Source organism: Cavia porcellus, unplaced genomic scaffold (genome assembly GCF_034190915.1).
Source record: "Cavia porcellus strain 051 isolate PalLab524CR breed Dunkin Hartley unplaced genomic scaffold, mCavPor4.1 scaffold_1, whole genome shotgun sequence".
Classification (NCBI taxonomy): domain Eukaryota; kingdom Metazoa; phylum Chordata; class Mammalia; order Rodentia; family Caviidae; genus Cavia; species Cavia porcellus.
Window position 1 is genome coordinate 45838451 of NW_026947484.1, and position 14690 is coordinate 45853140.

At 42.6% G+C, this 14690-nt stretch overlaps 1 protein-coding gene and 1 long non-coding RNA gene across 11 annotated transcripts in view; one reads left to right on the forward strand and one right to left on the reverse strand.

The window, feature by feature from the left end:
* Nin (ninein) overlaps positions 1-14690 on the reverse strand; it is a 102841-nt gene that overhangs the window by 64087 nt on the left and 24064 nt on the right. For all 10 annotated transcript variants that reach the window (XR_010046985.1, XR_010046984.1, XM_063247375.1 and 7 more), the window contains 2 exons: positions 13459-13540; positions 1300-1469 (listed from right to left, as the gene is read on the reverse strand). Coding sequence is in view for 8 of the 10 variants with exons in the window: in XM_063247375.1 (XP_063103445.1) it covers positions 1300-1469; positions 13459-13540 (252 nt within the window). In the remaining 2 variants the exon portion in view is untranslated. The remainder of the gene's footprint in view (positions 1-1299; positions 1470-13458; positions 13541-14690) is intronic.
* LOC134475763 (uncharacterized) lies at positions 707-2510 on the forward strand. Its single transcript, XR_010047002.1, has 3 exons — positions 707-873; positions 1667-1772; positions 2261-2510. It is a non-coding gene; the product is annotated as an uncharacterized LOC134475763 (long non-coding RNA).

The following is a 14690-nucleotide window of genomic DNA, read 5'->3' on the forward strand; positions in this document are numbered from 1 at the left end:
GCCCAAGCAAGGAAAAGAACCCCCAACACTGAGTGGCCCCAAGATGGGCAGGCACCTAGAAAGGCAGCGTTCTCCTCCTCCCCTCTCACCCACATGACTCTCACTCTACTTTCTTGAGTCCTTTCTCTCCCTTCCTCTATGCTTTGCTTCTAGATGCTTTGCTTCTAATTATTCACCTTTCCACCACTGCCCTTCACATCCTGATGAGAACCAGTATCACTCACTTAAAAAAACCAAAACAACAACAACAACAACAAAACAATGCAAGCTTCTGTTCCAAAGACAGCTTCTGTGTCCCCATACATTTCAGCACGTATGCCAAGGCCATTTCTGTTCAACATGTGGGCTCTAGCTAGATCTCTCTGGGTGACAAGCATATGAGAAATTTGAGGATACCAGTGTGAGTGCTGGGGAAATTATTGAGGGCAAATTTCATACAGATTTTAATAAGCTCGATATGGATTTAGCCATGAACACACACACACGGTTTGCAATCGACACACCACTTTCAGAAACTTGAGGCCCTTCTTCCTTTTCCAGTTTATATTAGTATCTAAAATATTTGCGGTCCCAATCTGAGTCGGGATTTGCAAGAAATATCTAGAGCTTGCTCGGAGTGGCATTTTTTAGTCATCTGCTATAAATGGGATGCTGGTAAATGCGCCATAAAGGAAGTATTACTGCTCCTCCTTTATTGGCAGATGAAGGCAGAGCACAGACTGTAAAGAAAGGAGCCGAGGAGGTGGGCGAATCTCTGCAGCCTGGAAGGGGAGGCAGAACCCAGAACCAAAGCCACCGCTGAGCACTGCGACGGTGCCCTGCCCACGTCTTGAGGCAGGAATTGAGTGTCAGCTGCTACCCACACCACAAAAGGTGAGATGCTGCCTCTTAAAGTAGCTTTTATTTTTTTTACTTGCCACGCTATTTTACAGTTTGGATGGGGGATGGAGAAAAGATTTTGTTAGCCTTTTAGATTACTAAAAACTGTGCATGGAGCAGAGCAATATTCCTAAGACTCAGGAAGATCTCAGACAATAGGAAAGTACTCAGTTAAATGTATGTGCATGAAGCACACGCTCAAACACCAGGGCTCTAGAAGCTGAAACAGAGGTGAAAACATTCAAACAAGAGAAACGCAAGCCACCACTGTCCAAAAGGCAAGTCACAAAATCAGCAGGGAGCCCTAGCAGAGGCAAGTCTGAGTGGCACCATAAACCCTCCACTTCTCCCTCGTCCACCACACCACGTAACCATCATGGCCCTGATCCCGGTAGCCGTGCCTGTCCCACTGCCCCTTACCTCACTGCAGCCACCAGCTGGGATGTGTGATGGTCGTGCTTCTTCAAGGAGCGGCTCAATCACTGTCACCTCTGCAAACTCCTCCACAGACTCTTGGAACTCAGGCAAGGACCTTCGTCCGTAACGCTTCCCACCTCTAACATATTTAGGCTGAGCTTCCAGCGAGCAGTCTGGACAAGGAGACAAAAGTTGGGGCCACATTACATGAAAATCTCAGCCCTGAGCTGATACTCACAGCTGCCAGTCACAGTCTCTTATACCAGCCCCAAAATAGGCCACCACTGTTTGCCAGCTGTGGAGGTCCGTGGGCGTACAGGAGCCGTAGGGTCAGGGCCGAGCATAGCTTCTAATTCTGAATGATTTACAGCACCCTGCTTCCATGTGGAGTCCGAGGTAGATACAAATGATGCCAGCAAGGATTTGACTCACGAGCTCTCCAGTTTCGTCTTGCAGACTTTGAAGCACCTTGCACAGTAAGTGTTAGAATAAAATATTCCACCAGACCTCAGCAAAAAGTGACAGATCATATTTGGTCTTGTGTTTATGCAATTGTTTAATTTAAGTCTTTAAAAGGGTGAAGGTAACTGAATAGGATGCAGAAAGTAAGAGAAAACTAACAGAGATGCCTTACAGAAAGTCTTGGAAAATGATAATAAAATGGACCTCAGACCAGCACTGTGAAAGCAACACCCACGCATCTCACATGAAACACTTTCCCTTCCCTTGGTTGCTCTTTTGCCAACCGCTGTACTTTTTGTTCCATCCTACAGAAGATGCCAGAACAGAGAAAGTAACAAAGTGGGTTCTGGTCAACTAACAACAGCTAGTTGCCCCTATGAAACCCGGCATCAACAGCTAATTTTATAATTAAAAGATATGGGAAAAAATAGCAATTGCAAAACTGAGCTAAGTAAAATGGTATCCAATGTGTCTTTCTCTCCACGAACCTCATGTTGGACAGAGTAAAAGGAGATGCGTGTAAGGGGGAAGCCGTCTCTTTACCTAGAAGGCCTTCAGCACTGTGACACAGCATGCCTCAGGTGCCAAGTTCACCGTCACCACCACTTTGCCACTGCTGCCACTACGATCTCCGTCACCACTGCCAGCATGACCACAGCTACAACTAATCTTTAAAGCACTAAAATAAATACTTCACTCTATTGGAATATCATATTAAAGATTTATAAGCACCTTGCACAGTATTAGGAGAATAAAATATTCCATGAAAGTATAAAAGACTCAGTGCTTTGACTTCTGCTGTCTTATTGTCTATACAGATAAGTCTCTCTAGAGAATATAATTCGAGTTCTGTTGGAAAGTCACCAAGACACCTCAATCAGACGTGTGGCTTTTTAAATGAGGTACAGACACATACCACCAAAATAAGGGTGGTCGGCTGGGTAAGAGCTGAAGGAACAAAAGCCTTGCTTTACCACCACTAAGCCACAATAGACTGACCCTTACTTTATTAAAGCTTCCCAGGAGGAGCTGGGGACCTTGTTGGATTGCTCCTGCTCCATGCTTTTCCTCTGGGATGAGCTCAGATTTCACGATGATATTCACAAATGTGGCCAGAAGCATTTTGAAAATGCTCTGACAAGCTCAGAGTGAAGTATTTATGCTAGCTCTACCATCTCTAGTGATATTTATATCCAGCTTTTAAAAAGTCCCAGCCATGTCATTTTATTAGGTCGAGCGATTCTCTTACAGGAAGCATTTAAGCATACAAAATTTATACTGAAAATCGCATGCATATTTGAAGGTACCTTTTATCAGAAGAGAGTGTGTCAGCTTGTGAGTATTCAGGAGCGGCACAGACACCCGAGCTACTTGTTGGCAGCTGACACCCACAGATGCTGGTTAGATAAGAGGCAATGTAGAACCATCCTTAATTTATTAGATATGCTTAAATGTTAGTGGCAGACAAGATACACCATTAGTAACTATGGGGGCTTGCAAAGATTAAGAAAAGAATTTAAGACCTCAATAAACAGAACAACAGTCAAGCCTGGGGATGGAAACTGACAAAGAAGATCTTACTGCATGCTATATTTTTTTTTCCAGAGACTTGCTATGTAGTTCAGGCTGGCTTTGAACTCATTATGTAGCCCAAACTGGCCTTGAACTCACAGCAATAGTCCTGCCTCAGCCTCCTGAGTGCTGGGATTACAGGTGTACATACCACACCCAGCTTGCATGCTATACTTTTCCAGATGAAAGAAAGTAGCCAGAGGAAGCAACTGTCTTCAAAATCTGAGTGTGACTGAGTCCTAACCTTACCTGCGGGTGAAACGGTTCCCTATTTACTAAACTGTTCCCGGTTGTGTAGCGAACAGCAGTAGATTCCAAACAGCTCTTTTTCTAACCCATGAAAATAACGAACAGTGAAACACAAAGGAACCATGGAGTTCTGATTGACTTATTTTTGCAATGAACTTAAACTTTTTATTATACTTCAGTATTTTACTATAAGAACCATACATGACAGTCAACTTCTAGAGATAGCCATTAAACTATATAATTCTTTTGGAATAAAGATATGAGCACACGCAAAGGAAAATGGACTATTAAGGTTTTCCTTATCACTCAACACCCAAAACCATCCATGTAACCAGTGAAAAATGTGACCCATCACACCATCCTAAAAAGTTGCCTTTTAGAATCACACACTCACACATCCCTCTCCTATTGATGGCACCAACATCATTGAATTTATGGAAGACAGAAGCGAGGTTGTCAGAATAGGGAGGTCTGCAGAGGACATTCGTGGTCAACAGTGCCTGCTGTGCTGAACATTTGAAAACTACCATCTTCCTCACTGACCTCAGCCATGGCTGCAGAAGTCAACAGCGACAGTCCTAGAAGGGGAGGTCACAGTGGGGGCACTGAGACACCTTTGCACACTCTTGCACACTCACAAAGTCAGATCCTCTCTCCCAGTGTCCAGTGGAACAGTCATACAATTGCAGCCCTGGAACAAAAACTATTTACCTTTTGAGTATACCCATATGTAATATTTTGTTTCCGAGTTTCATTCTGGAATAATTTTACCTATGCTGATCATGGGAAGTTAGTTTATTAAGAAAATGGTTGTATCACATAGCTCCTTTCACATAGAATAAGTTAACTGCTCCAAGCATAAGCTTCACGGAGAGCCGGGAAATGCCAGGAAACAGAGGCCTTTGTTATCTGGGTCGTTTGGAAGCATATTTATGATTCGGCCTGGCCTGTCTAGCTTTGGAGCCATTTTCTCTTCTTTCCCACTTTCTGTTTCTGTTATTTGGCATCACTACAGAAAAATAAAAATAGGCTCTGGAGAGAAGCAGACGAGCCCAGCCTGGGTTGAGGTGCCTGGGACTCATCCCAGGAAACTTATCAGCAGACATGACAGCAAGGAGGCGCTGAGGCAGTCCCCTGGCCTGGGCGAAATGGCCTCGGTCTTACTCCATAAACTAAGCCCTGAGCCCTAAGTCCTGAGCAAGGGGCAAAAGAGAAACCTCAGTCCAATCCTCTAAAGATGCTGGAGTGGAGGAGGAGAAACTGGGTCTGCACCAAGCAGGCAAAGAAAAAGATCTCATCAGGGAACTCAAAAGATAAAAACAAAAACTGTTCCCCTGGATCAGAGACGTTAAACAAACCCTGGTGCTCATTCTTCATCCACCTCTCCTCTGTCTCAAGAAGAGAAACCCCAGAGCTGTGACACTGTCCCCTCCCAGGCCCCTGGATGACTTGTGATCAGAATGTTCTGCACTTTGAACAGGAGTACAAAGCCAGGGAGAATGACGCTGAGGGGTGAGCCAGTTGCAGGCGTGACAATCAGCACCCACACACTTCATTTCTCTTCCAACTCACCTCCCAGCAGCTCTACAGATGGCAAAAACTGCACCCCAAATCTAAACGAAGCTGCACAGAACACTCTTTCTGTCCTCCCTGAAGCTGACCACAGGCTCCTCTGTGACGCAGATGACAAACACTGACTTCTCCCAGACCCACTGGACAGCCCTAAGGGTGCTGAGCTGGTTACCCCAAAGCCTAAACTCCATTTGTGCAAAAGCTTTCTTAGGATCCAGGGTGGACTGGCATCCACAGCACACACAGGGAGTTAAAGCAGATTTCCAAAGGTTCCCTCAGGTGCCCGGTAAGATTCCTTTAACTCGTGCTATGGGATGAGGGTCACATAGAAGGCATGGCATTAAACCTGTTCAAGCTGGGCATAAAATGGGTACTCTACCATTTTTTGAATCAAATTCTTCCAATGCCAAAAAAATAACCTGAATCCATTTCCAAGACTGAAGAAATGAACCCATTACTGAGGATCAGCCCTGGTGTGGTGGATAGTCTCATGCAGGCATAAGGTACACTGGATACTCTTTTTGAAGTAAGGTCCTGTGGATCTTGCTTCTACTTCCTGGCCCATGTAGAAAGCCCAGGGAGTTAAGTCCCAGAGACGACATTCCCTCCATTCCAAAGGACCTCAGCTGAGGAGTAATGATCTCCCAAGTTTCCTAAAATTGCCTCAAAATAAGAAAGGGTTAAAAAAAGTGAACTATATGCAAACTTCAGGACAAACACTCCCAAGAGGCTTTCCTGCACAGTCCCCCACATGCCACCATTTCCTCGCCTGCTAAGGCATCAGGACACAGAGTGCAAAGCCACACCTGATGGTCAACACAAGCAAAGGGGAGAGAACCTCAGGAGAGCCTGGTCATACCCAAGGGCGAGACCTAGAGATACACTGTTATAGAGACTGACACACAGAGAAAAGGAGACAAAGAGAGGAAGACTGAGAGCAGGAGAGAGAAAGAAGAGGTTCCTTCTGTGAGCACACAGCTCTTCCCAAGGCAGCTGCCTGGGTGTGGGGATGAGGACCTCCCTCCCATGACTTCTCTCTCCTGGAACCTCCACACCAGGTGCGGATGTTCCATGGGACTCTAAATTCTCCCTGGATAAAGGGGCAGTCTCAGTTCATATCGGTCCACCAGTCTGGAACACCACGGTGATAGAGACTGGCTCTAATTAGCCTCGCCCAAGGGGAAGGCCTGGAGCAGAGAGCGCACGGTGTGGCAATACTCAGGGCTGACCGTCTGACCACATGGTCTATCTCAGATTTACAGCAAGTGAAGATCACTCAAAGGAAACAGACCTTTCAGTCGATAGTGATTATATGATTGCTTCCCCCAGCCTTTTCGAGGGAGATCAATGGGCTTATTGCTGCTAGGAGGCCTTGCATCTTGGGCTACTCTGGGGAAGAAGGCATAGAGTTACATTTCACTTAGGTGAATCCTGCTCATTGTTCAAGCGCTCAACTCAAAACTTATTTCTTTACAGAAAATCCTTAGTACAACTGCCCTGTAATTTTTTCTCCTATGCATTTAATGCAATGCATACTATTTTACACCTCCCAGTTTAATATCTGTGGTCATATTTTTTCTGAAAGCACCTTACTGGTAGGATTGTCTACCCAGGTGCACTGTACACACGGCTGGGCAGGGACTTCAAAGAAACAACCTGGTCTTGGATAGAAAGATACCTACAGAGAGGTACTCAACAGGTTAGGAGGATTTAACCTCCCAAAGGCTTAGTCTCGTTATCTGGGAAGAAGGAAAAAACCAGGCGCTCCAAGGAGCAAGGCCTCTGTGTATCTGCAGCTCCTATCCTGAGAGCTACCGTCACACTGTGCTTCTTCCACACAGATCTCATGGAGAAAATGGAATCAAAGCCATCGGCCAGAGAGGGATGCAGTGTTGGGACCCCTGGAGGAGCAAAGTTGGGAGGAACAGCAGCCCCTAGTCCCACAGCAGATTCTTCAACTGCATTTCTTGTGGCAGGAAGGAAAATGCAGACAGATCATCTCAGAAACGAGCTGTCCTGACCTGGATCTTGTGCTTTTCCTAATTTTTTCTTCCTCATTAGTCAACTTTCCCCTGTCTTGATGGGCTGCTATGAGAGGGACAGGTGAACTCTCCAAGACTCCCTGCAGAAAATTACCATCTGCATGCCCTGTTTCCAACCTTCTTATATACTCACTTAAGTTGAAATAAAATGCAAACATAACTCCCAAGTAAATTCTTACCAGCTCTGTTTAATTTTAAATAACATGCATATTTCTTGCACACATACATATATTTTTAAAAGGTTGCTTTTTATCCTTAGTAACATTGCCCTGTCAAGAGGAAAACTTCTGTATCACAGTTTTAAGAGCTACTTAGTCTTTAATTGCACAGATATACCACCAAAGTTTCTCACTTGACACACAGTTTGAAATGACTACCCTAAACACACTTTGTGCATATTTGTAATTATTTAAGTAGTATTAATTACCACTTATTAACCAGATCTTTAATCTAATTAACAGGTATTATTAGATCTTTAATCTAAATTAACAGGTATTATTAATTAAAAACATTATTAAAGTTCTTCGTACCTACTGCCTTATGTAGAAAGGTTCCATTATTTTATGTGATTACAAGCAGTCATAACTGTTTCCAATTTTTATGACTTTATAAACTCGTTCAATAAACATGCTCTTAATAGCATCTTTCATTGTTGTTGTTGTTTTGCTTTTAACTTTTGGAGAAGCCTCCTGGATTAGCATCTCACTGACACCAAAAAAACAGTTCTTACCATAGCCAAAAAGAGGACACAGAACAAGCCTTTTGGGTCATTTACGTATGAACCTCCCCCACATAGGGACCACAGTCAGCGTCATAGCTCGGCCCACAGCCTCTGAATGCAGCTGCCAACACAAACCTTCAGTCACTGCAGCTCAGAGCCCATCCCAACAGTGTGCCAAGGAATCTCCTTCACTTCACATTCACTAAGTGAATGAAAAGGTATCTACGCACTGTATTATGGCTTCTTCAAAGTACAAGGAAAATACAACAGTCGTAATTAGAAAGGTCTCGTACAAAAACAATCATCTGTACCAAAACAATGCCTAGTTCTTTTTTCTAATGAGTTGAGTTTTCCAAACCTAAGTTTTCTCCCCCACCAGGAAAGAGACTTGCAATGAGCCACATATAGGAAGGAAAGGGCTTCCCACATTACGCTAACATCTACACAAAAGAGGAATCTAATGCAGGATGCATCAAACAAGGACAAAATCTCCGGAGACTGGATCCAGCCGGCAGTGGATACCTAGGCCAGCCAGCAATTCCACTACAAAAATCCAATAATCCAAAGCCATTGCAAATTGAATACACAACTAATAATTACATTGTTGCCCTTCTTTTATTCCAGAAATATAATTTAAAAATTAAACCGTACCTGCAGCTCTGAGGGAATTATGCCACTGGCAATGTCAATCAGTTTGGAATTTACAAAGGATTCCCTATGTCCCCAATCCATTTTTCTGTCCTTTTCTGAATTTCAGTATTCTTCATTGTGTTGAAGTCATTATGATTATTGCTTTTGAAAGAGAAACCTCTTAGCATTTTAGAATCACAAATATCAGAGTTCTAAAGATGCTGACAATGTACTGGCCCATATTCCTTCATTTTAACAATACAGAAATAGTGCCTCAGAGAAGTTATAAAAGGCAAGGTCCAAGACTATGGAAATAATGGCTTAATTTCCTCTCTGCAAATCCCATTAGGGCTTGGCTTTTGTATTCTTTATACACAACTGCCTTTATTAGAAGGCAATGAAGGCGTGAAATACAGTGGACATTTATTCTTAGGAGGATGAATTTTTGCCTGTCAATTTATGTTAAGTAAGATCTCACAAAAAGCACAAAGCTAGCCTTTCTTTCTTTCTTTTTTTCATGGATTCAGATAATGTCATTTAGCTATCAGGAGACAACACAATTGAATATAGAGACCTGGAATATTTTCCAGTGCAATCATGTTCAGATCTGAGCTGATCAAAGACCACAGAGGTGCAATGTATAATGTCACACGATTGAGGGGAGCAAAAACAGTACTTTCCAGCTCCTTGCTTAGGTGCTTTTCATCCTCTCGGGCTGATTCCTCTGTATCACAGCCAGGCAGGGCACCTGGTATGGTGACTCATAAAAATCTTAGGTATTATAAAGTATCAGTTCACGAATCTCTGTGTTTCTAAGGCTGTGCACCGCGGCTCTCCTCTTTTTTTCAGTCTCTGTCCACCTAAAGGAAGCTCTTTCTCTCCAAGTCCACCAGGATCACCGAATTCTTTCTTGGTACTGGGAATCGAACTCACGACCTCACGCTTACCAGGCAGGCGCTGTGCTACTGAACGTGATATCCCCGACCCCGCTGATTTCAAAAGGCAAGGCAAAAGGGCCACCAGAGTGGGTCCCTGGCAGTAAGAGTTAAATTCCGAGCAGCCGGACAATGCACAGGACATGGGTGTCCTGTCCACTGCTGCTGCCTCTGGCCACTTCTGCCTCTTTGGGCCAGGTGCCCTTGGGACCAGCTCAGCCACCTGAAAGCTAAAATTCTTTTTTTTTTCTTTTCTTTTTTATCGGTACCAGGGATCGAACTCATGACTGCCTGCTTGCAAAGCAGGCGCTTATGCTGCTGAGCTAAATCCCCAGCCCCAAAAGCTAAAATTCTTAAACCAAATCTGCCAATCTCACGGAGATGGTGTTCTCGTCCTCCCCCTCTGCCTCTTTTTAGGCCTCAACTTGCCCTCTGATAAAGGGGCCACATCCTTGGTAGCCCCTAAACAGAATGGGCTGTGATTTAAGCCGTTCTTTTGGGGTTTTTGTATATTTCTTTTATATATATAAATTTTAAATTTTAAAAACAAAAAAGGATAAAAATACAGAATTTTTAAAAAGAAATAGGAAATTAACACTAGTTAATAATTATGCATTGTTATCTTGAAAGTAGTTGTTCAGATTACAAGATTTAGACATCAAAAAATGATCAACACCAACACTCACAATGAAAATACAATCTGTTCTTCTTGATGAATAGAGATTAGCAGTACAGTTATCTATCTTGTATATATTTACAAACATACATATATATGTATAGATATAATCTTTTCCCTTCTTTCTTTTCTCCTTCCTTCATTCCAGTTGTTCTTTCCTTTGGAACACTTTCCCTTTCATTTTCACAGTATCTACTGTACATTTTAGATCCTATTTACTCCTTTTTTTAGATGAGGAAGACAATACAATATTTACATATGGGAATCTGAATTATTCCAATTATGCTTATGGTCTCTAGTTGCGTCCATTTACCTATAAAAGCCTCTAGTTTATCCTTGAGTAATACTCTACTATATGAAAAATACCACATCTTTTTGACCCACTCCGTGGCTGATGAGCATTTTGGGTTGTTTCCAACCTCTGGCTATTACCATGGGTGCACATATATTGCTGTGATATGATGTTTTCAATTCTTCTGGGGACACACCCGGAAGGGGAACAGCTGGGTCAAATGGAACCTCTAATCCTAGTTTTTTGAGGAACCTCTGACTGATTTCCACAGTGGCTGTACCCATCTACACTCCCACCAACAGTGGAGAAGGCTTCCTTTCCCTGTCAGCCCCACCAGCATTTGTTATTGGTTAATTTCTTGATGTTAGCCATTCTTTATGTGATGAGATGGAATCTCAGTGTTGTTCTAATTTGCATTCTCGGACAACCAATGATAATGAACATTTTTCTTACATTTATTTGCCACTTGATTTTCTTCATCTGAGAAGTTTGTGTTCATTTCAGATGTCCATTTTTGGATTGGCTCTTTAAATCTGGGGGCCTGATTTTTTTCAATTCTTTATGTGCTCTAGATAGAAGTCCTTTGTCTGAGGGACAGCGGGATAAAATCTTTTCCCCATTCTGTGGGTTTTCTTTTCACTCTGCTGGTGATTTCTTTTGATGAAGCTATTTTCATATAGGGAGAGGAGGAGGTGAGGTCAGCTCACCTCCTGATGCTCTTTGCTTAAGTCCTAACCCTTTACCCTGGGTCCCTGCCCACCCAAACCAGCCCAGCTGAGGGGTGGGGTCTTAGAGTGGGCTGAGAATGTCTGAGTGGAAAGAATTGCTTAATCCCCACGAACAACTGGAGGGGCCAGCTAGAGAGGGGCATAAAACAGATAACCCAGAGAACAAAGCAGAAAACGTGGGAGGGGGGCCTGGCGCAGGGGTCACATTAGATAAAACACTCTTTGGGCACAGGCTCCATTCTAAATTTTATCCTGCCAGGACACGTATTAGGGAAGTCATTTAAATGCTGGCTGAAATGCTACCGAGGAACACCTCACTTTGCATTACATTGCTTTGGGACAATTCTGTCATGCAGGTTTGCCCACCCAGAGACAGGGCTCACGGCAGAACTATAAAAATCCCTCTGTGTACCTTCTTGGAAAATGGATCCACATTACGACCCTGTACAGCAGTGAGGCCCACACATAACCATGAAGCCACCATCTGGATCTGGATCGGTTGGCTCTACTTCTTGGTTGTCAGTAAATTCAAGCAGCCATCACCTAACTCATGCTGTTGCTCAGGCTCCAGGCCTGCATCCTTCTAAGGGGGAACCCTACATGCTTGGTCAGCATCAATCTGCATCTGTATTACAACTCTCAGGCAGGTGACAGTATTGGTTTTGAAGCAAGGGCAGCAAAAGGATCATGTGAACTAGTGGTAGGGCTGCCCCTTCCAAATCCACATCCAAGGACACTGCCAGCACACAGAAAAATACTGAATTTATGTTTTTACTACCTCTGCTCACGTTAACCAAAATGCACTCCCAGTGGTGACGCCCCATTGCCCTATTCAGGGTCTCTAGATACCGCATAATTGTTATCAAGACAATGGACAATCTTAAAAAAGTAAAAATAACCAACAAAATGTCAGCTCCCATAAATAACAAAGGTCTGTGTTCCTGCAGGGGTCACTGACAAAAGTCCTTCTCTTGGTCTGGAAACATCTCAACAATGCTGGTTCACTGAGGACTTCCAAAAGGTTCAGGAAAGCTTGAGTTGAGAGGAACTTTCTTAGGAGTGGTCACCATCAGCAAAACAGAAGATTCACCCCCCAAATCCAAAACACTGTTGGAGGCTGCATTCAGACACATGATACAGATCTGGGCTGTCTTAGAGGGCACAGTGGATACCTAGATATCCACGAGGATGAGATGAGTTCCCATCTGGCTTCATTACATAGGTCATGCTAAGTGACTCCTAGTAACCACAAAATGTTAATAAATGATTTCTCTCCTCAGTCTCAAACTGGACTATATTTTTTGATGTTCTCTTTTTTTAAAGTCAGGTTTACTAAGTGGGTAATTCAAGTAAATTTCACCCTTCAGTGCACAAGCTACGGATTGGAAAAATTCAGAATCACCACATAAAAGTTTCACTATCCCCCAAATTTCCGGGTGTCCTTTTAAAGTCAACTTCTATTTCTGGCCCTGAACACTACTGATTTGATAAAGCAGACTGTATTTTAATAAAATTTCTTTAATTTCTACATTTAGTTTAGTCTTCCCCTTCAATATTTACCATGGTTTTGATTTTCACATACACCAGTGCCAGATTGGAACACACTGAAACTAGGATATATTTGATAGTCAATGGCATTTTACATAATGTTTGGCAACAATTTTTCTTCTTAGATATACATGAAATGACAATGTGCCTTAAAATGTATGTAGCTTTAAAAAAAATCAGTGCAATCTTAAATTTTCTATTTCATAACACTCATTGGATACTTATCATGTGCAAGGCATTCTTCTAGGCAATGGCAGCACCAAAATGGATTACAGGATACCCAAGAACTATCACGGCGGGAAGGGTAGATAAATAATCATAATATCATGTGATAACATCCATTCATTGAATAGAACTAAATGAAATTATCTCTCCCTCAGCCACAATTCTTCTTCCGGAAAAAATGTCACCCAAATCATAAGCTTCCATGGACACAGGACACAGAGATGAGTTTCACTCTCTCACTCCCAGAGTGAGTTACTGCCACACCATCTGACACACGGCCTTGGAACAATCCAATTATTTTTTTCCACACTCTGCTGCCTATAGAGAAGTCTCATTTTAGTGGTCAACAGCTGCAAGGCTTTTACGATCATATCAAAAGAGAAGTCACTGGAAATAACTGCTCAATCTGTGAAAGGCAGATGTCCCAGATCTTTTCCAGACGTGCCTCAAGGTCCCACATTCTTCCCTGGATCACTTACAAAGAGCATAGAGAAGATTCAGGGCCCTTACCTGGTTCTTCAAAGTGCTCTTCATTGGACAGAGTTCTAGACAGGATAAGAATTAATGCTTCTTTAAATTGGTCAAAATGTACCTGAAAAAATATGAAGTAAATAAATTTAAAGTCAGTTCCACAATCCAAAGAATGTAAAAATCATTTACAAGGTCTGAGAACCATGTGGACCCGTTCTGATACCACAGAAGTGAATCATCGCACATTTTGCTTTGTTTCCTTTTTCATTTCTCTAAAGCACGGCAGACAAAGTGGGTTGCTAATTTTTACATCCTGTGCCATATACACATTGCTGTTTTATCAATATCAATATTCACTCAACACCCAAGGAGAAAGCTATTTGGCAAAAACACTCTTTACAAACATAGGAAAACATTGTTTTGAACTCCCAGCTCCTTTTATGTTTCTGAAGACGGTCAGAAGGCAAAGATGTTAAGTCAGATATTAGGAAAAATTTCCCAACTGAAATGATTGATGGTCACAGTGCTCCCCACACTTTCCTCTCTTAGGGTCCTCAAGAAAGGAGGACACACTCCTGTGAGGACTCAGATATGGTGTTGCCTGGGGCAGCTATATAATATTCATCTCCCAAGGCACTGTGAGTCTATCAACCAGCAAAAATCAATAGCAAACACAAAAGAGAAAAGAATCCTGAGAAATATTTTCATGAGTTCATAAAAATAAAAGTGCCTTGACTGAAGTAGGAAAGAACCCTAGTTTTTACCTAAGGAAATACTCAATTGAAACTGAGAGATTACTTCATGTAAAAAGGAAAAATAGTTTTCTCCAGAGCCAAGTATACCCTTCTGTAACTGTAATTTATGTGATCTCACCCCAGGACAGGAGAGACAGTATTTCTTCTTACTGAAATTCTAGTTTGATGATGTGCTTCTCATTTATACAGAATCCTACCGGTAAATATAAAACAAAATGAGTAACTGGGTAATATTTGCTGCTGTGAGTGTCTCTGGATGTCATTACAAAACAGGGCCAAGCTTTAAATACCAGTGACAGATTTAAAAACTTCTAAATTAAATTTGGGGCCCAGGGTATAGCTCAGTGGCACAGTGCCTACCTGCAAGTGTGAAGTCATGAGTTTGATTACTGGTACAAAAAAAAAAAAAATAGAGGGCCAGGGATATATAGCTCAGCAACATAAGCACCTGCCTGGCAAATGCAGGGTTCTGAGTTCAATTCTCAGTACCAAACATAGTAATAATAAATTAAATTA